This window comes from Stegastes partitus, unplaced genomic scaffold, assembly GCF_000690725.1.
Source record: "Stegastes partitus isolate 25-593 unplaced genomic scaffold, Stegastes_partitus-1.0.2 Scaffold633, whole genome shotgun sequence".
Taxonomy (NCBI): Eukaryota; Metazoa; Chordata; class Actinopteri; family Pomacentridae; genus Stegastes; species Stegastes partitus.
The window spans coordinates 1-22,190 of record NW_007578364.1 but is presented as its reverse complement, the minus strand read 5'-3'; the positions used below and the strand labels follow the sequence as shown (position 1 = coordinate 22,190).

The 22,190-nt window shown below is 38.2% G+C and overlaps 2 protein-coding genes across 2 annotated transcripts; one reads left to right on the top strand and one right to left on the bottom strand.

The window, feature by feature from the left end:
* Nucleotides 1–7,369: 7,369 nt before the first annotated feature.
* saal1 (serum amyloid A-like 1) lies at nucleotides 7,370–13,434 on the bottom strand. Its single transcript, XM_008289689.1, has 13 exons — nucleotides 13,322–13,434; nucleotides 11,885–12,084; nucleotides 11,519–11,620; nucleotides 11,133–11,216; nucleotides 10,951–11,030; nucleotides 10,797–10,856; nucleotides 10,602–10,717; nucleotides 10,253–10,418; nucleotides 10,026–10,108; nucleotides 9,720–9,905; nucleotides 9,013–9,167; nucleotides 8,806–8,898; nucleotides 7,370–7,696 (listed from the first exon to the last, which is right to left on the bottom strand). The coding sequence occupies exons 1-13, from the start codon at nucleotides 13,323–13,325 to the stop codon at nucleotides 7,619–7,621; spliced, it is 1,407 nt and encodes a 468-aa protein (XP_008287911.1). The 5' UTR covers nucleotides 13,326–13,434; the 3' UTR covers nucleotides 7,370–7,618.
* A 5,537-nt stretch (nucleotides 13,435–18,971) lies between these two features.
* On the top strand, nucleotides 18,972–22,141 carry LOC103363121 (mucin-2-like; the record flags this gene model as incomplete). Its single annotated transcript, XM_008289738.1, has 9 exons — nucleotides 18,972–19,047; nucleotides 19,215–19,470; nucleotides 19,568–19,682; nucleotides 20,271–20,361; nucleotides 20,553–20,686; nucleotides 20,790–21,006; nucleotides 21,584–21,709; nucleotides 21,792–21,906; nucleotides 21,991–22,141. Coding segments are annotated over exons 1-9 (1,281 nt in total), but the record flags the coding sequence as incomplete, so codon positions are not given.
* Nucleotides 22,142–22,190: the final 49 nt, after the last annotated feature.

The window sequence follows — 22,190 nt, the reverse complement described above, 5'->3', positions numbered from 1 at the left end:
ACCCGACTGTTGGCTTTGGCTCCGTATCAGTTCAACTCAGAGCTGGCATTTCTGCTTCACTGTGCAAACACAATATACATTGCCGGAGCAACAAAACATAACAAACGAACAATAAATGTTTTGTACATATAAAAAATGTACATCACCATATAACCATATTACATAATGATATGTATTCGGGTTGAAAAAGTAAGGTGATTATTTAATTAGTCAGATGAAATAAAATCAGTGGCCTTCTATTTGGAATGTTAACTAATGATCTTAATTCATAAAAATGGCAGCATGTTTAAAAGTGCAGATTTGTCACTTTTTTGTGATATAAAAATTAAATGTCAGATAAATCAAACTGTGTGACGATGTTATCGTTCTTTTTTTCCCTTCTGACATATTATTGACTACACAATTCGTTTATTCTGGTAATTAAAATATTACAGTGTAACCATAAGAAGAGTGCTCATGATAATACCAATAATAATATGAATAAAAATGCAATTCAGCACAACAAACAAATAGAAACATAAAAATCTTTCAAACAAAAACAGGACAAACAAGAAAACAAAAACAGTATTATTAGTCTTAGTTTAATAATAATGCAAATAATTCAGAAGCTTAAATGGAATCAAATTGTTTTCTGTGTTTTAGACTTCTGATTAGTCAGACCAGCATTGATTAAATATTTTTAGAAACATGATATAGAGTTGAATCTTTACCAAGAGTGTCTCAAATTCATTTTAGACAAACTCTCCCTGTGAGTCTGACACTGTCCGTTTACTCCAGAGTAGATCTCAGGTAATTAGCCAAGCTGCTGCTGCTTCCTAAAGCCATACCAAAAGCATTGCTAAGCATTGTGGGCCTTACAGACACACTAACCTCATGACTAGCGCTCACAGCATGTGTTTGTTTTCCTCCACCAAGTATTGTGACTTGCTTCTTCATCAGGAGGAGAGAATAACAGGGACAGACGAAGCCTAATGAATGGTGTGGTCATGGTATTGTTCAGTATTCACCACCTTTCATGGATCCGGCTCACTGAAGTGGGCTCGTACACGGCAGGACAAAGCACATCCAGATTCACTTATAAATACGTTTTCCCAGAAGACACTTTTCTGCTGGAGATGTGTCTTTGATCTGACAGCTCCTGGACAACATCGCCTTCATTTAAACTTAGAGCGTGTTAGATTTCATGTTGCATCTGTTTAGAAATCAGCGAGGGTCTTTTTTTCTTGTGCTAACTGATGTCTTCTATGAGAAATGCAGATTTGTTTGTTTGTTTTTTGTATTAAAGTATGTTGAAGCAGTTAATACTGACTCATACTAATAATGCGGCTTCTGCTGCTTCTGCTGCTCAGACGGTCATTTGCACGGGTGCTTTAAGCCCACAAGTATTTTGACCCTGGTCAGGGTGCAGCATGAATAAGGTGGCTCATTGTCATTCGCTCTCCTGGTGACTTACGTATCTTATTGTGGACATTGGCCTGTGGATAATTAACAACAAGGATGAAATGCTGTCCTGCAAACATTTTCTAAAGATTTAGGTGATTCCCAACCCAAGTCGTCCACCTAAACCAGAACAGGAATCTTCTTCTGCATTATATTGTGTAAAATGTTAAAAAATAAGAATAAAAAAAATATATATATACATTCAAATCACATATATGAGATTGTATATTCAACAAAATATATGTGTATGGAAGGAACTTTTTTTTTTTTTCTTTTCAATTTCTAGCTGAACTCAAATACAGTCAGACTTAATGTTGGTTTCTTGCAGCTCCTGTTGAAGCTCATCATGTTGTTCTGCAGTCAGATAATGAGTGTCCTCAACACATTCACACATCCCATTACTGAGATATAACCTAGTTTTGAAGAAACCAGCCGTGCGAAGGCTCCTGAAGGGCTGCCAGGCGAACCCGGCAACCGAACTGTCTTCAGGTACTCGAGTGACGCTTTTAAGGAAACACGTAAAAGTCACTGCACAGCGTCTCACTTCTGAGGTTTGGGACAGACACGTCTGAGTGTGTTAAGGCTGCACCGTGGCCAGTCTGTCCCAGTTCTGTTCACCTCAATCAGAGGGATTTACTCACACTGTCTGAGCATCAAGCTGCAAGAGATCTCTCGGGCTAATCTCACCCTGGCACGAAGAAACTGCCCAACACGAGCATTAGATGTATTAGAACTTAAAAGTGCACCGAGCATTTGGAGGATAGAGAATGTTAGATTTACTGTAATGTGCATTCATGTTGTGTTCTCCACAGGGAGGTCAGAGGTCACAGTGCCAACAGAAAGATGCCACCTGTTGATGCACCGACCCAGTGCTAGTTTAGATACACAGGGCTAAAGTGATGACTTACATTCACACTTGCTAACACTTCACAAATGTATTCAGTATACAACAATTACACAGCAAAGCAAAGGAGGCTGCTCTGTCAGGATTAACTTTAGGCTTCGGGTTGTGGTTTTGTATGTGTTACCAAAAGATGCAGATATAAAAATGATGTATAGTTGTTCCTTGCAACCCCATTTGGGATGAGCCAAATGTTCAATGTGACACTAAAATGAAGTAATTTAACATTGAACCAGATAAATGTGACACAGTTCAAACAATACTCTAATTTCACCTGTTGCAGATGCAGAGTTGGAAATCAAAACCAAAAACAGGGCAACTCTAATTTTTTTCAGTATTATGGTAGATATTCAACATTCAGGCCTTCATTTATCTGGTAGTGATTTAGATGGCTAGTTCAGTTTATCATTGTTGTTCTCAGTTAATTAAAAAGTAGCTAATAACAATGATAGGGAGATTTTTGTTTGTTTTTTTAACATTTTATTAACAGTGAACATTTGAAGAAAAACAGATCACTCCATCCTCACTAACCTTTAGAAAACCCACCTTTCCATCATCTACCTGAGGCAATATCAATCAAACTTACAGCGCCGTCCATAATTATTAGCACCCCTGGTTAAGATGTGTTCTTTAGCTTCTAGTAAATTCAGTGTTTTTCTAAATAATATAGGACCACAATGAAAAAAAGAGGAAAATTCAACCTTTAATTCAAGTACATTTATTCAGTGTGAAAAAAATAATTCTTTTACATCAAATCATGTATCCCACAATTATTAGCACCCTTGATGTTAATTACTTTGTACAACCCCCCTTTTGCCAACAATTCATCTGAGTCGAGTTGAAGGTTAAATTTTTCTACAATTTTCAGTGTGAGAGTTTGCTTCTGCAATAAAAATTGAATTTATGTTAAGGCTTTTAACACATCTTAACCAGGAGTGCCAATAATTGTGGAGGGCGCTGTAAGTTGTCTCTATTTTTGTCATGTCATTTCTACTGAGTCAAATCCACTCAACTTCAGTTTGATTGATATTTTCTCAAGCAAACAACAACAAAAAAACAAATTTTCTGAAAATCTACAAAAACAGAGTTATCTGTTTTTGCAAATAAACTCCTCATTTGTCTTTTACAAAAGAAAGCATATATGTATGTGTGCGATATTTGAAGTACTTAAGTTTAGATTTTCTATCCACCTCAGTAGATATAAAACAAGTGATGGTTCTAGTTCAGTAGGAAGCCTGACCTCTCTTTCCACCCCTGATTGTAACACCAGTGTTTGAATTTCCAGAAATTCAAGGTCTTCTAATAGCACTTCATCAATAGAATTCCAGTCTTCCCCCTGATCCCGGGCCTTGTTTGAACAACTAACTAATCAGAACAGTGAATGGTCTGCTTACGTACACTTCCTGTGGCAGGACTACGTCTCTTTAATTAGCTCCGATTCTTTCATTGCAGAACAAACAGCAGCATATGCCACTTGGTGACAGGCGTCAGTGTACACAAGAGCAGGACCGAGCTGCACCCATAAACACCTGCCGCATTCAAAATAGACGTGTTATACGTGATGTAGAAAAAGATGGAGATTTAGAAAAGCATCCCTGGAAGCATCGTTTAGATCGTCTGAAAAGCTTAAAGGCAGCTGCTTTGCACAGTAGTTCTTTCTGAAAAACAAATATATTGATTTTGTTTTTATTAATTTATTGCATGAAGGTGTTTGCCTTGCACCACAGGATTGTTTCTTACATATTTAATACCATTATATAAAGGACAATATACATTTTGTAGGTTGATGTTCAGCTAAAATAGATACATGCATAAGACTATACATTAATTCATCGTACTTTAACTTAAAAATGAACAATAGACTAGATTTAGTTCCTCGCACTGTTTAGACAAATGTATATTTGTATTTGTACAGATAAAAATGAGAGTATTTAATTTTTTAATCAAGATTTTATTGGATGTTTATGAACAAGATCCTTGGTGTTTCACAACCGTTTCCTCTGCATAAATGACATTGTGTTGGCAACAGAGTGAGAAAAACACTGCTGCACTGCCATCGACGAAGATCACACACAGCGTACGACCTCCCCGCTGTCTACTTTATCGTTACAATATCCTCACAGATAAGCCAGTTGAAGACGCACAACAGACTGTTGAGGCAAATGCAAATAGCAGCACCACCGCATCACTTTTTTTTTTTTTTTTGCAAGCAGGAAAAAGGTCAGTGTCTTTGATATTCGGGGATCGCGTAAGGGGAACGTTTCATTGTGATTCTGTTGACAGGAGATAGAAAGCCAGGGAACTCAGGAAATGAGCTGAAGGGGGCTTTGATTGCACCCACTAGCATCATGTGTCTTTATTAGCACGCCTTGACCAGGTGGTTGTGAATAGGCCAGGCCTTGGAATCAAAAGGAGAGGGAACGTGACACTGCACACGCATTCTTCATCCCTTCATTATTGCTGCTGCTGCTGCTCACCCAGCAACAACTCCTACAGAGGCGTTGTTTTACATACTCGGGCTTGATAAAACATTTAAAATAGACTTGTTATTTTTGTCTTAATATAAAAGGTCAGTCCACTTCTTGGGGCATGAAGCAAGAAGACATCTGAGCAAAATATGTGATGTCCTCAAGAAAAATTTCTGCTGATGTTTAATGACAGAATCTCAGGAGTTGAGCCTCCTGATCATCCTCTCTGAGGAATCCACTGAAAATGTCACAGTTTAATGCCCATTTCTTGACATAGAAGAAACATTTATTAACTCCAAATCCTCTGATGAATGTCAAAAATGGTTAAAAATACAGATCAAGTGAAATGTAGTTTTATATTCTTCCCAGGTTATATAAGAACAATGAGAGGATTTTCACACAAGACAAAAATAGAACACATTTCACTGTAAGGCAAAATGTCAGGTCATTTAAAAAGAACAGAAAATTGTGTGGGCAGAGTTAAACAGAGAAATAAATGACATTCAGCATCAGCATCAGACGAGACCCGACGTGCCTCGGCGCCAGTGATGTGCATAATGCACCGAGCGCACAGGGAACAGCCTGCCGTGTTGTGTTCACGGAGTCGGATCATATCAAGCTGCCGTGAAGACTGGCAGGCTGACAATGAAGTTTGGCAGGGCAGCAGGAAACATCTGGGCTTCACCGTGATCTCTGTGACGTGACGCGCCTGGGAGCGAGGCCTCGAGACAGAGCAGGCAGCAAAGTGCAAGTCACTGGCCACGAGCAAGCTTGAAAGGCCAAGCATGATTACATTGTAGCCGTTTACAACACAAACAGGACGTGACTCGCAGATCAAGGCGTCGGTCACCTATGTGCATCACGGATCTGGTCACGGTTAAAATCGTGTCTAAAGATGGCACACTTTAAAAGACGTGTTTTTTTTCTTTTTCCCATAGGGTGATCTCCGTGTCACATACACTCTGGACCATCTCGGGATTTCCATTAGAAAGAGTGTTCTACATATCAATCCAAGCTTTAATTAAAAAGCTGTTATATTCACAGAGCCTTCGTAAGCTCGCTGGAAATGCGCAGGTTGTCCAGCTCTTCTCCATGAGTGGGCGAAATGGCACATTTGGAAACCAAATGAGTTCATTGTTGCCAGGCTCAAGCCTTTCATCTAATTTTATTGTCCTTACCGAGTGACTGTCACCCTCTGGTAAACACTTGATGTGGTCATCAGCATTAGCACCATTACTCATATGTTTGAAAAGGTGACTCAATGTAATTTTGTCTTATGTTGAAATTCAGATATTCATTATATTAAAAAATTAGGGGGTTGAAAAAAAATACACTCTGAAGGTACTTGATATTGTAAAAAATAACCATGCAAACAGCTTTGGTCGCTTTTAGTTAGAAATTATTTTTGTTAGATTGCAGGAAAATGTTGTTTCTTTTGTTTTCTGGATGTAATTCTGACCGACATTTGCATACATGTAGAAAAAAAAGATGAAGTACAAACAAATTACAGCCTAAACCAACATTGTTATCAAGGGAAGGTATATTTACAATTACTAAATATACAACTAGACTTTACTTGTATGCTAAGACAAAAAAAATACACGGTTAATGCTTTTGAGGTGCCAGTTGGCCAACTTTATACAGGACTAAATATTTACGGTGAATTTAGTTGTGATAAATGGACAAAATATAGTAACATATTGCTGCCACACCAGAAAATCTTCATCTTCATCAGAAAATATTTTTTGGTCACATTATAACATAAAAAGTTTAATGTTACAAGAGGTTTTTCCTGTTGCTTACTTGTTATTCGTACAAACTTTTCTTGTTCTAACAATTTACTTTTTTGTCTTGTTATAACACAAAACATACTGTTGCAGCTTAAAACTCATGGTTGAATGAGGTGTGCAGAGAATGGATATATTTAGGCATATGGATCATTTACATAATTAAGTTTTACTTCATGCTTGGGTTAAAACATGGTAAGATTCTGCTGTGACGTTTTTGCAGGTATACATAGAAAAAGGATGGGTTGGACTCTCTGGAGGTAGCGTCATTTCCCACTGATCAGCTGGAGGGGCGCAGGAAGCTCCATGGATACGTGACGTATCACAACATCATGCACCACACGCAGGGTCTCGCCATGTCTCAGCCCAAGCATGAAGTAGAATTAAATGGCGTAAATGAGCCAGCTTCCTAAGTTTATCCATTTTCTGCATATCACTTCCTCATTCAAACATGAGAGTTTGATGTTCTGACAATCTAAGTTATCACATTATAACGTTTTGTGCTGTAATAACATAAAAAGTATAGTTATTACACTAAAGGGTCATTGTTATAACATGCTATGTTTGTCATATTAATGTGAAAATATCTTGGTAAAAAAATCTCATTACATTGTGAAAACCACCTTGTTATAACAATAACCTTTTCACATTGTACTACATGTGGCAGCAGTACGTTTCTGTAATAAGGATGATTACTTTTTTGGGTGAATGAGTGAATCCCCTCTCTACAAATTCTGTACATCCAGCCATGATATCAACAGTACAATAAAAGCTTACGAACACAAATAATTTTTAATAAAAGTCTGTCATCACAAAATACAAAAATAGCATTCTGAGAACAATTGAATAGTTGAGAGAGGTTTCCCAATGTGAAAACACGTGCCATTAGTGACGGCGTCTTTTCCAGTGGAAATGCAAATAGCCTGGGTCGAAGCCCGGTCTTTGCAGGGGAAACACCGGCTGCTATAAAAAGCAGTGGTGAGAGTCTGAATGAGTGCTAAACACTGATCTGCAGGGTGTCCTCAGGAAGGAAACTGTGTCCTCACCACATCTGCCAGTTGGGGATCAGCCTCCGACAACACGGCCTGCAGGTGCTCAAACTGCACAAGAGGAAGAAAGGTTGGGTGGAAACATGGTGTTTATTTTCCACAGAGGCTGGCGCTGTCCATCACACATCCTAGTCACACACAAGCTCTAAGAGAAATCTTAAAGCTCTTTGCTGTACCAAGCAGCAGTTTTACAGACAGTACAAAAATGATGCTACACATATGACAAGAGATTTATCTGAAAAAGAAATTGAGACAATTCAAGGTGAACTTGGAGTCAGTCTCATCTTGAAATCTTGAAAAGTTTTTATATTTTAAACATTGTTATTCTGTCTAAAAAACATAAATATATATATATATATATATTTAAAAAGTATTCCATTTTACAAATACTTTAAAACTCAAAATTTTAGAAACTGTTCCCAACCATCTGCTATGTGTACCTAATAAAGAACATAAACTATGTTCATACATTTGCTGTGAATAAACTCTTTTTGTCCAACTTATCATTTAAAATCTAAATGGAAATGTATAGGTTGTTATCAGAGGACATGTTTAAAGTGGTTTGTTCAGATTTTACAATGGACTTTGACTTTACAGGATGATCTTCAAGGACTCCAAATCTTCAAACTAGAAATTAGACTGTGGCCCAAATACAACATGACTCAACATATATTAGACTTTCAGATGAGTCCTGTTTATAATGTTTGATACAAATAGAGTTCTCCTCCTCAAGGCCGTCTCTCTTGTAAAAGCAAGCATGAAATATTTCCATTTTTTGTTTACATGACTTGTCTATCAGTCACACAACACTCTCGGCTCTTGAAATGATCCGAAAAACAAGCCTGTGTATGTCCGAGTGTCTGTTTGATCTCCTTGTGACATTTAGTTACTCTGCAAATTATTAGCGGCTTGATAAATGATTCTGTGTGTGCTCCATCACTGCAGTGGGGAGATGCTTGTAGGTTAGTCACTTTTCAAACTGCCTTACAATTGGGTCAGTATAGTGTTTGTATGTTTTTTGACAACCACTTTGTTTGTGTGGCTTATTAAGTGCAGGTTAGGATTAAAGTCTTGCTCGTCGAACTCCTACAAAGAATAGAATATTTTGTATTTCATTTACTCCATAACTGATGTTTCACTGCTTTGAAGCGAGCACTTACTGAAGTCTTAAACTTGGGAAGTAAACTGGCTGCAGCTGTGAGACAAGTCTTCTCTGTCAGGTAACCTTTCTTTACCAAATCTGCAACCGTGTCCTAAAGTAAACAAGACACATAATTATTATCCTTTAATAGCTGCATTAACAAATCTCTTGAAAGTGTTTGACTGAACAGTGAAAAGTGAGCAAAGCGGTTCTTACAGAATATTACCTTGGGAATGTGAATGCAGAGGTCAGCTAAAAACTCAGCTGTGATCTCTGCAAGAGTCTGGAGCTGTTCATCTTTTGCGTCTTCTTTGTTTGCGCCGTCCTTGCACTCACTGTGGTACTGACACACCCGCAGGATGCTCCCAATAAGGGGTAGACCTACAGACGAGACAAAGGCACGTGGTGTTTGCACAAAATATTTAATGAAAATCAATCACTGTATGGGGAAAGTAGATACTGTCCTGTTTGTTCTCTTTTCATTCTTCATGCATAATGCAACAGCACAGTACACACATGTCCAACGTGATAATGAGTTAAGCAGTTTCCATGTCTGACAAACAGCTCTGCACTAAAAATACCAATATGGACTCAACTAATCTCCATTCTATGTGTTAGTACAGCCTCTCTAACTAGCATTAATAAAACACTGGAGTTTGAGCATTCAATCAACAGCTGCACTTCAAACCTGATGCTGATGACATGACCATGTGACATGCAAGTGATGTAAGCAGACCATTAAACGTAAACATCTCTGCTTGCGTCACTTGTGTATTATGATCAGGGACATGTGGCAGCAGTGGCTCAGTGCTTAAAGCTTTGGGCTACTGAGCAGGAGTTTCCCTTTGGGGGACCAACAGAGTATACTAAATAAAAATAAATCAATGACGACAGCCAATTCTCTGGTTAAACCAGCAAGCGACGAAAACTTACTTGTGTCACTTGTGCTGCTCCACTGATCCTGGCATCTGTAAAGAGCCTGCAGCACTGCAAAGGCCTGAACGAGAATGCTCTTCTGTTCATGCAGGACAACTGGAAGATCATTTGGCTGGCAGAGATCCTCACACACTACGTCACATACAAAGTCCCATACCGATTTGCCAGGTCCATCAGGGGCAGCTAGAAAAAAACAAACAGCATCTGATTTGTAAAGAGCTCACATTTGTCCACAACTGTGGTAAACATCTTTAACTACAGCAATTGTGGGCCAACAACTGAAACTGCAATGACTGGTCTTACCAAAAACCTGAATGCCCTCATCTATAGTGGTGAGAAGTTGGAGGATGTGAAGGTAAACCTCGACGCCATTTGGATTCTCTGGTCTGTGAAAATAATTTTAAACTGTTAATACTGTTCATGAGGATCAGCCTGACAGTAAACACCAGGTCTGCTATTATCGGCCATAATAATCTTGCACCTGCCACAAACTTTATAACATTCTATCTTATTCAGATTCAGATTCCCACCTCAACTGCTTGGCTGCCTCAAGGAGACACGAGGTCACATCCAGACTGCTTTCATCATCATCCCCCTTCTCTTCATTTGGCTGAGCTGTGATCCAGCTCTTCATCAGCTCTTCATCGAGGTCAAACAGTTTGTCCACCAGCTCTCCGACCTTCTCAAGCAGGTCAGCTGTTAAACACATTAAGTATTTACGTACAATAACAATTTTCCATGTTGCAAATAGTTAAGATAAGCAGCATAGGGACTTTGAGTCAATTTAAGCCATCTTGGCATGTCAGTCATTTTTTTTTACACATATAATCAGCTTATTCTCAGCTTGTTGTTGGAAAGAAATGAGTAAAAGCAAAGTACTGTTGGTAGAACTGCACATGATGAAACAAAGGCTGGAGCACACAGACGTCTGCTGTCGTATTCGCTGAAGCCACAAGGAACAGACGTCTTTCTGAGAAATGCAGGTCAGCAGCAATCTGCAGAAATCATTAGAAAAGGTGAATATTTTTCTCGAAGTTTCTCTGTTTCACACATCTGCGGAAAATACAGTATCACCTGCTGGTCTCCAGAAGAGTCGGAGGATCTGTATCTCCAAGAAGAAGCAACAGCACAGCTCTGTGGACACACGGGGAGTTACATTAGTAAGAATGAATCACAATAGAGTAAAACATCTATTAAAGAACAGTTACAGACCGTGACCTTTACTCACCCTAAGTCTTCATTTTGGCTGAGAGTCAAACAAGTTTCAGGAAAACAAGCAATGTTTCCAAGGATTCCTACACTAATTTCCTAGAGAAGAAGAAAAGCTTAGAAATACTGCATTAAAAATGAAATACTGCCTACAGGATAATATTCAGGTGCTGCATCTATGAACTGAAAGATTTCACTCACTGTGAGACGTGGACAACGAGATTTAGCTATTACTCCAAGAAGGATGTCTGTGGCTTTGAATTCCTGCAGAAAACCGGCAACATCCTACACACACAGCAGGTGAATAAATAGTTAGTAAATACATAAAGCTTTATGGATTCACTTTAACTGTAATATGTGGTTTAATTAATTAGAAAACCTACATGAAAGACAGAAAGAATGAGACCGGGGCGATGTTTGCATTTAATAAAAATTCATTCTAAAATAACACATTTTGATAGATTTCTCATGTTTGTTTAGTAGTAGATATCTTTGTGAATGTCAATCAGTCTCCGGAAACCGAACAGGAAAAACACAGTAGAACAGATCCAATCAAAACAATATGGAGCATAGATTAGAAACACTACTTTATCCATTGCCATATCCCAAACTCTGCACAGATCTTCCTCATCATCGTCGGGGAGCTGCATCTGACCCTCAGAGTTCTCCTCCGAATGCTCCGTGACCATCTGCAAGACATGTGGACAATGTGTACTACAGCGAAAAAGCCCACATCAACTGAGCATCAACTGCTTTAGAAATATGATTATTCCAGCTTGCTCAACTTGTGGACTCACTCAGTGAAGACTAGTGTGTTTTTGCTGTCTGATTGATGCTACAGCTGTGTTTGAAGGAGCTTTGGCAAAACAGCTCAAATTATACTTAGCTGCAATTTTCCACAGAGCCCATGACTCAAAGTGCCTTAAACCTTGACATCAACAATAAAAACATACATGGATGAGACGAGTCAGGGTGCTGAAAAGCCAGTGCTTGCTGTAAACCGTGTCTCCGATGGCATCCACGTCCTCATCCTCCGCTCCGTCGGCTGTGTCCGGGGGTGGTGACGGGTTACGGTCCATTACAGGAGAATGTGAGCCAGTTGGAGACGGGGATCTGTCTTGTCCCACTTGCTCAGATCCATCAGTACCACTGTCTGGAGCGACACACAGTGGTATATGTTAGACAACGACTGTTCCATGACATTAAAGAGACTGTCAGCAACAACTGATTTAGCCATGTTGTTATTATTAAGGTTGCCTATGTTCCCAGCAGTATGAGACCACTGATGAGCAGACTGCTTTGTGGAAGTATTTAATGTATAGAATTCATTGTATAATAATCTTCTAATAATTTTGCTGTGAAAGTGGTGCAGTTATAAGGTTGGACTCAATAGATGGGTTAGTCTTTTATCACGAGTGTATCTTTAGATTGTACCCTGATAATGTATATATTTTTATTGTATCTTATATGTATAGACAGGAAAAAAATGGAAATTATCAATCAATAATTTATGGAAAAGGGGTGGGATTAAATAAGTGTTTGTATACTTCTTCTCACTCCTTTTCGAATATGTAGACCTAGTCCAGAATTGTGGAATATTCATTTTGCTATATGATTTTGTCTTGTATGTATGCGTATGGATGTATATAAGTGTATGTATATATATATATATAATATTAATTCTTTGTTTACTTGGTACTTGTCTTTACATATTTGAAATAAATATCTCAATCAATGTACAGGGTCAGGATTCGCATTCAGTTGCCAGTTTATCGCACATAGCTGAAGCTCATGTAGAAAAACAGAATAACCCAGCTATAAATCTTACCATCATGAGGGTCATAATATTCAGGTTTTTGTTGCATTAGATATAGAGAACTTCTTGACCTTTTTATAAATAAGTTTAAAACTTTATGAATGACAAAGTATTCTGAATCTGAATGTAAATCTGAAGTGTTGATTCAACTGCATTGTCACCGTGGAATTGTATACGAAGTAATATAATATTCTGTTCACTCCATTTACTTCATAACTTAAGGTTCAGCTAAATATCACAAAGCAAGTTTTTTGAGGTGAAGCTCTACGATGGCGACTTGATGTATGTGGTAACATGACGAGCTTTATGGGTCATAATTTCATTTTCAGAACGACGAGCTCGGCTTTCTATAAACACAAAGAGCTCACATATTTTGGCACACAACCTCGGTCAACAACAACACCGTCAGAGCAGCATAAGCATACACACACACATACACGTGTGAGTCTAAACAGTGTAGCACAGTCGGTACGTTTACATTGACCAGTTAAGCTAGTAGCTGTCCGTCGTTGTTAACGTCGGTTTGCTAACAAACACGAGCTATTAGACGCTAACTTGTTACAGGTCAACTCACCCATAGCAACCGCTCTCGACGACCGTAACTAGCTGGTAAATGTACGTTACAATATCATTGGGCGAGTTTAAACTACTTCACCAAGACACTGCAACATTTCAAACAGCCTCCATTTAGCAGGAGTACCCATCTGCGCATGCGCGGAACGAGTAAATACGCTGCGCAACCACGGTTCAACTAAATACCGCCCTCTGCAGTGCGCATGCGGAATGACAGGTGTACCTGTTAACCCTTTATGGGGCAAGTGGCCATATTTGGTATCTTCCTTGGACGTTAAATATGTCCACCATGTACCATAAATGTTTTATGTAGTTTGTTACTTTTTTTAATTGCTGATAAATCCCCCCCCTTTTTTTAAACCATAAAGGGGCAAGTTGCCATATATGGCAACTTTATTAATCTTGATTTGCAACATGTTTTATTTTTTATTATTATTTTTTTTAAAGTCATAAAGTAAAAATATCTTGAAATATCCTTCAATAAAATCCTAGGGTTGAAACTTTCACTTTCAAAGTATTTCAAGGGCTGATTTTAATCATTCATGTGTGTATGTGTTCTATCTTGCCCTAAAAAGTACCTGGTTACTATTTATTATCTATTTATTAGATTTTTTTTAAAAATTGAATTTAACCTGCACTATAAATATTTTGTAAATTTAAAACTTCTGTGCAGTATATTTTTTAATTATCTTTTTTTTTTTTTAAAGTAATTGAAACTGTTGCAATAAGGAAAAAATCTGTACCATATTAGTTCTTCTCTATCAGTATTTTTGCTCATGAAAAAATATATAACATATAATAATATTATAATGTTAGGTTGGTTAATTAAAGTAAAATGATTGTGTGAGACACTGTGCTCTAGGCAAAGTACGGTCCTCCCACTTTCTTTCTGTTCCTAGTGCAGGATAGCTATGTGCAGCAGTTCTTGAACCGTGTGCCATGCAATTAGTCTTATTTATGATGATTTTCAGCTATAATTATCTGTAAAGATGCACCTTGCGACTAAAAGGTTTAGGAACCACTGAGGAAGAACAGGGTTGCCAATTTTTAGCTACTAGCTGAAGTGAGATTGTTATATATCGTGACCCTTTGTATCAGCAAATACTTGATTTGTTATCATTGGTTTTATTTGTATTTACGTATGTATCAGAGGTTAATACTATAAAAACATGTCTTTGCTGCTTTTTGAATTTTTGCATTGAGCAATTGTGCAATTTGATTGTTGTGTGAGGCAAAAAATAAAATAAAATAAAATAAAATAAAACAAAATAAAATATTAAAGCTGCAAGCAGCGTTTGTCGGGTCCTCGGTCTGCGTTGGACCCTCATGCCCTACTGACCTCCATTTTGACACAATTTAAACCTGCTTAAAGTTGAAGGAGCCATTTTTCTCTGTCTTCTAAGCCTCAGGCTGTGTCCGAAATCACCCACTCACTCCCTACTCCCTATATAGTGATCATTATACAGTGCACTATGTAGTGCACTGTATAATGATCACTATATAGGGAGCACCTCGGCAAAGTATCATTTGGGACACTACTTGAGCTATTAATTACGTCCAGATTATGACCAGCTGCACTGAGCTGCCAATCAGCATTAAAGCTGCAGGTGATGATGTCATCGTTCTTCATGTCCCTGGGTGAGAGAGTGACATTTTTACTCACTTTAACTCTCCCATACAGCCACAATTTTCACCAAATATGTGTAAAAACAGGATATTTTTGTGGTAAGTCTTGCTAGGAAGCTCTCAGTGTCATTTTTAAAGCTGTACCACCTTTAGTTTTTTGAGTACATGACCAAATGTCGCAGCATGTCTGCACATGTCCCATAGACAGCCGTACAAAGTATGAGCCGAGGCTGCGACAGCTCATCAAATTTAAAGGCTTGCCATTTGAAAACCGGTTGAGAAACGCTAAATCCCTTCAGAACTTTTGTACATCAAGGCCTTCTCTGTCTCCTGTGCGATTTTCAAGCTGGTACGATTTACGGTGTCAGACAGGATAAGTTTTTCCCAAAAGAAGTTTTCACGGATTTTCTTACTTTGAAAGGCAAATTGCGGACTTCCTGTTGGAGATAGGTCAGGGGTTTCAGTGCGAGATTTGTGGGTCTCATTGAGACGAACGTTTTGGTGTTGGTTTGATCTCTGTACGACATTCCTACTGGCCGCTAGGGCCGTTTTAGTATGTTTTTCTGTAACTAGGTGGCGCTAGAGACCATTTTTTCTTCTTCTTCATTTTATCAAATTTTTCGCCGATTCGGACGTGCGTGCCAATTTTGGTGAGTTTTTGAGCATGTTTAGGGGGTCAAATTAAGGTTTTCGCCTTCGTCAGGAAAATAAGAATAAAGAAAGAAAAAAACGAAGCGGGAACAATAGGGGTCCTCGGACCCTAAAAATAGAAAAAAAGAAAACCTATTGACATTCAGGGCTATTCATAAAACATTTTTGGGGCTCCAGCCTCAGACGTCCTGGTCTAATGATGCCACTGGATTAGTCAGTTCACAGGAAGTCAATCTTCAACAGTCTTAAAAAGTAACTCGTTGCCAAGGCATTTTTAAAATGAAAATAAAAAAATAAAAACTCACTGGTTACAGCTCTGGGATGCTAAATTTATTCTCTGTATTTTGGACTGTTGATTGAAGAAAACAGGGCATTTGAAGACTTTAACATGAACTTTGAGAACTTAAAGTATTTTATCCTTCCTAACTATGTGACATTTTACATAGAGCACATAATTAACTGTTAAGCCAGTAAGGTTAGCCTTAGAATCAGCTACACAGTTAATAAGACAATAGTAGTAACATTCCCACACAGCATCTACGAGTGGACAGTTCGCTTTCTAACAGCAGATACAAGGTCGTTCCTAAGTATAAATTGCAATTTACAAGCATTGTAAAGCCAGTGTGATTATTTATAATGTAATTTATGTTCCAAATTTTAATGAATGTAAATACAAGGCTCTTTGTTTGGGTTGTCCATGTTAATTAAAGCCTGTACTGTACTCTGACACACATTCTGTTTTATGGGAAATGAAAATGTGTGTTGGATGTTAAATAGTAATATGTTTACAAGGATTACAAATTCAGAAAAGGTACGCCTCTAATCAAAACTGTTAAAGATAATTTGATGAGTGTGTTGTCCTCCCTTGATCAACACAGCGCACATAGTGTGTTGATCAAGGGAGGATTGCACACTCATCAAATCTGTCTAGTCTACAACAGGAATACCTACAGAGCTTCCTCATGGCGCAGCTGTCCAGCTGTGGGAGTGGTGCAGGGCCCTGTTTGCACTTGGAGGAGCTTCTACAGGACAACTGTGTGAGAACTTGCAAAATATCTTCATATTTGTTTCCATGATATAACCACAGATCGTAGAAATGTTTATCAGACTGAATGTTGGGAATCACTTCACCAGCTCCTGAAGTTGTGTAACTGCTGTGACATTGCAGTTGCTGTTAAAAGAACTTGAACATGTTAAACTGGAGGTTAAATACAAGCTTGCTGTAGGCAAAACACATGGCGACTGTCATGACTTTGAGTTGCAAAGTTTCTCTCTTGTATGTTAACGTGACACTGCAGGCGGAGGATGATGGTAATCAAGGATGTAGCACAGTCGGTTCATTTGCACATCCTGTGCTATTCATTGTCCCAGCTGTAATTTAGATAATGCAGCATACGCTCTGAACACATTAAACAAATATTAGCTTCAAGCAGTATAATTTTATTATATATTTTGAGTATGGGTTTCAGTATTGATTGAAGGTCTTCTGGTCTTACTGTTGCAAGTTTTTAATTTTGTTTTTGATTTTTCACAAATCAGCAAAACATAACTTTACCCTGACACCCACAAAAAGAAAATAATAATAATAATAATAATAATGATGATGATGGAGTATATGCTATATATTATACAACTGTCAAATGAAGGCACATTAAAATGTGAAAAACGTACACATAAAGGAAACACGCAACAAACAAGGTAAAATTTAGTGTCTTTATAACTTGTTTGATGATGTACAGAAAGTGTGTATGAACATATGTCAGATCTAAACCTTCATTCAGTTCATTTCTATTGATTAGACACCAACCCCAGTTTGATGTTTGTATGTCCCCTACAATAAACACTGTGTAGATTCTGGAATTATCATTATTGTCCTCCTTCATCCTAAAGATTAAATTTACCAATATAAAATTGAGATTTTTTATTTATTTATTTTTTTTTAACTGAGCTTTTAAAACATATAGTTTTGAATGGTATTAGCAAATTGGTTGTCTCAAATAGAACAATTTCTTGCATAATCCAATACCAGTTGTGTTTCCATACAGCATGATGTGTTTGTCACTGTTTCATCAGACATATTAAAAAAACATTCCAAATTATATCCATAAAACAAATAAATAACCCTTTGACTGCATCAGAAGTGCTATAATAAGATCTTCTGAGTGATACTAAATTACAACAATTTAATAATAAATGTATTGCAAAAGTTCACGTACGGCACAGTTAAAAACGTTTATGGCCTCCCGTTGCTTGCAAGATTGCTTTACACAAATCCTCAATTTACGAGCTGTAACCAGTATTTTGACCAATAGTGCATACCTTTAGAAAATCATGCATACATTTATACCAACTTCTGTATTTCCTGAGTTTCATCTGGATATTAAATTGTCAGAATAATGAAAATGTTTCCCTCAAAGTTACAAAAAAAAAACCTTACAAAACACATACAGACTGATTGTGTTTTTACCTTAAAGTCCTTGGGTTGTATTTTCAAATTCATCCAGCATTTAACCTGCTTATAAGCTATATGACAGTGGCATTAAAGAACCAGCATAAGCTGCACGAAAAGCAAATCATTTTACTAACTTGCATCCACAAACACGTTGTTACCACTTCACAATGTTGTACAGTCGTATTGTAAAACTTGAATGTAACTTGGGTGGAATGTGGCTTCCCTGAAAGGAACAAGATCCTCAGTGGAAACATTGAACGGAATGATGTTTGTCAAAGATCCACCTGCCTATTAAAACGTAGAGCAGATGGCAGACAAGGTGACGCAGGCTTTGTGTAAAGCAATGCTCTTGTTCACGCACGTGTGAGGTCACCATTGGTCGACATTGAAGTCATTCTCTCTCGTGAGATCTCTACTTTCACAACAGTTTTGTAACTGTAACTTTGGCATCATTGGCAAGGCCTCAGTCGTTATGCTAAACAGTTTTATTAGTTATTATTGTATTATTATCATTATCATGTATTGGTGACATGAGATGCCCCTGTCTACCCTGTTTATCCCTGTGGCACTGATGTATTATAAATGTCTCTCTCTTTATCAAAGAATGAGTTTAGTCCGGACAAGCACACGATCAAGACTTTTTTTATTGTTTCCTATTCTTCTAGAAATTAAGATTCTTAATTGTAGTGTGAAAATATTTGTTCAATCAAGAGATAAGGAGGACGTAAGAGTCATTTTTATGGAACTTGTGAAGGGCGTCAGACAGCCATTCAGCACGTTTGTCGTGTCTTGGCAATAAAACGTCAGGTCCCACTCAAGAAGAGGGGTGTGAACCAAAAACTGTGCAATCTCAATATAAAGGACTGCCAAAATGAGTCTCATTATTACCTGCTTTGGTGACGGGAGGCCCACAGCGGCAACGATGAGGTGGAGATCTGTGTGGTTGTGTTTCCTGGCTTTGTCTGTTGCCAGTGTCACTGAGGTCCAAGCCAGGCTGGGTAAGATTCAGATTGTTTTGGATATTCTGGAATTCTTTTCAAAAACCTTGATGATATGTATAAATTTGGCTGCTTAACTAATACAAAAGAATGAAGAAAAAAAAAAAAACTGTCTCAGTGTCAGATTTTTAGAGACTTAAACTTGTATCTGTGTAAATTTTTTCCAGTTCGTAACCATGTCAGCAGCATCTGCAGCACCTGGGGCAGAGAGCACTTCAAGACATTTGACGGTGATGTGTACCAGTTTCCTGGCATGTGCGAGTACAACCTGGTCTCCGACTGCCACGGGTCCTACCAGGAGTTCTCTGTGCACCTGAAGAGGACAGAAAAGGATGGAAAGCCTACAGTCAGTTACGTGGTGGTCACCATCAATGATCTGTCATTCCATCTCAGCAAGAGTTTGGTCACAAAAAATGACATGCCGTGAGTAAAAGAACAAAACAAAACAAACAGAAAGTTTGTAAAAGTAACTGTGAAAGTATTTGTTCTAATTGAAAACACATTCTCTATTTTCCTCTAGTGTCAACTTGCCATATCGCAATGCAGGAGTGCAAGTGGAAAAAAATGCAGTTTACATCAAACTCCAATCCAAAGTTGGTGTCACTGTCATGTGGAACGGTGACGATGCCGTCATGGTAAAAAAGTGTTTTATAATGCAGAGATAATATTTGTTCTTGAATCTGAGATGGGAACACACACACACACACACACACACATACACACCGATACAGCCATATTTATGTATTTTCATGTGGGTGATGTTTGAATGAATTCCACAAGATTCTGAGGAAAAAAACAAGCTATATAATCAGAACAAGCATAGTTATAGTTGTTAGTAAATACGCCACCTAATACTTATTTGATTTCTATTATACATTAATCATATACATTGTTTGCGTTTTACATCGTTTAACCTCTTAAGACCTGAGCTGTTATTTGATATGCATTTTTTATTCCTCGTTACGATTTGATCTGATCAAATAGTAATGAGGAATAAATATATATATATATAGATATAAAGAAAATAAAAATATATTTAAAAACATTTAATGAAAAAACAAACAAAAGTAAAATACTTTTAAAAAATAAATAAAAGATTAAAATTAACTACTGTGGTAATATAACTCAATATGTGATGTCCACGCATGTGTTCGGCCGGTCTTAAGAGGTTAATTATGTAAAAGGTGTTATTACTTGTTACAACCTTTCACTGTGCATTTTAGGTGGAACTTGATCATGAATATGCCAATCTAACTTGTGGACTTTGTGGAGACTTCAACGGTGTTTCAGTCTACAATGAGTTCATTCATAACGGTACATCTGCTCATTCACTTTGTATTTATTCATTTAATTTGCTGCATTTGGCTTGTGAATGTCAAGTCATTGTTTTATTTATGTGGCACATTTAAAACAACAGAAGAACCCAAAGAGATTTACATTTAAGAAAAATGATTAACAATAACAATGTACATGAATAAAAGTGTAAAAACTTTAATCACATGCAGGTCGCAAAATCAGCCCTATTGAGTTTGGCAACAAACACAAAGTCCATCGTCCAAATGATGACTGTGAGGACCCCTATGAGGAGGAGGATGAATCACCGGAAGGCGCCACTGTGTCGGATTCTTGCAAGAAATTTGTGAGTTCATTATCCAGCTAACTTTACCAGTAGAGATGAATGATACATAGTACAGTAGAGCAACTTCTGTAACCTCTGCTGCCGACTCTTTTGTCCCTTTTAGCAAACCCTCTGTCATGAGATGCTGAGTCCAGAGTCCTGGAGCTCCTGCACCAAACTGATCAACCCTGCACCGTACATCCAGGCCTGTGTGCAGGACATGTGTGGCTGCACCAACAGTTCAGACGACCACTGTGTCTGCAGCACATTGTCTGAGTTCTCCCGACAGTGTTCCCATGCAGGAGGACAGCCTCCCAGCTGGAGGACGCCTAAGTTCTGTGGTAACGTTTCCTGTTCTCTTTCTGCTGGATCTTTATGTTTTAAACATTATGTCGAGACAGCTAAGGCACTACAATTGGCTCAGTTAGAATAAAAATAATTTTTTCATTTAAATGGCAAATACTTTTAAACTAAGACCAGTCAGATGGTTCAGTGTAAATGGTAAATGGTCTGCACTTATACAGTGCCTTTTTCTACCTTAGCGGTACCCAATGCGCTTTACAATGTGTTTCTCATTCACCCATTCACACACACATTCACATTGGCCATGCAAGGTGTTAATCTGCCATTGGGAGCAACTTGGGGTTCAGTGTCTTGCCCAAGGACACTTCGGCATGTGGGGGGGACCGGGGATCAAACCGCCAACCTTGCCATCAGTAGACAACCCGCTCTACCACCTGAGCCACAGCCGCCCCATCTTAAATGGAGCAAACAACATAAGCGCAAATAAAATAAGGAGACAAAAAGTTACAAATGTCAATGAAGTTACTTCTGTGCTTGATACACTGTTGAATAAATCACATAAATTCCCATCTTTCTTCATTAAACTGTATTGAGTTGTACCATGTGTGTTCACAGCTAAACAGTGCCCGTTCAACATGGTTTATGAAGAGAGTGGTTCCCCTTGCATGGATACCTGCACACTTCAAGACACAAGTTCACTGTGTGAGGAGCACAAAATGGACGGCTGCTTCTGTCCTCCTGGTAAGCGCTCTTCACATCTATCTACATAGAACACTTTGTCCTTTCGCTCATCATTACCTTCAAATGTAACTGTCCTCTTCAGGAACTGTGTTTGATGATATTTCCATGAGGGGGTGTGTTGCTCAGTCTGAATGTCAGTGCAAGCACGGCAAAATCTATAACTCTGGGGAGATTTACCAACAGGACCGAGAGAAATGGTGCGTTGACTGTTTCCTAATGTAGACAGAATGTATTATTTGCAGTGTGGTCTCTTTCATCTTAAACTACTTGAACTTTTTCAGCACATGTCTTGAGGGCAGATGGGCTTGTGAGAGTCTTTCAACGCCCACTACGTGCGCAGTGGAGGAGGGTTCTCATGTGACCACCTTTGATGGGAAAACTTACACCTTCCATGGAGAATGTTACTACACTCTGGCCAAAGTGGAAAGCAAGGTGAATGAGTGGTAGCTTAGCACTGCTAAATGACAGAAGATACACAACC

Bases quoted from the DNA above. Each gene is read 5' to 3' on its own strand.
- saal1 (XM_008289689.1), bottom strand. The intron at 11,621-11,884 runs GTATGTTTTTAT...CATGTCTTGCAG, and splicing joins CCCTGACTCGTCTCATCCAT to ATGGTCACGGAGCATTCGGA. The intron at 10,718-10,796 runs GTGATACTGTAT...TGATTTCTGCAG, and splicing joins ACTCTTCTGGAGACCAGCAG to ATTGCTGCTGACCTGCATTT.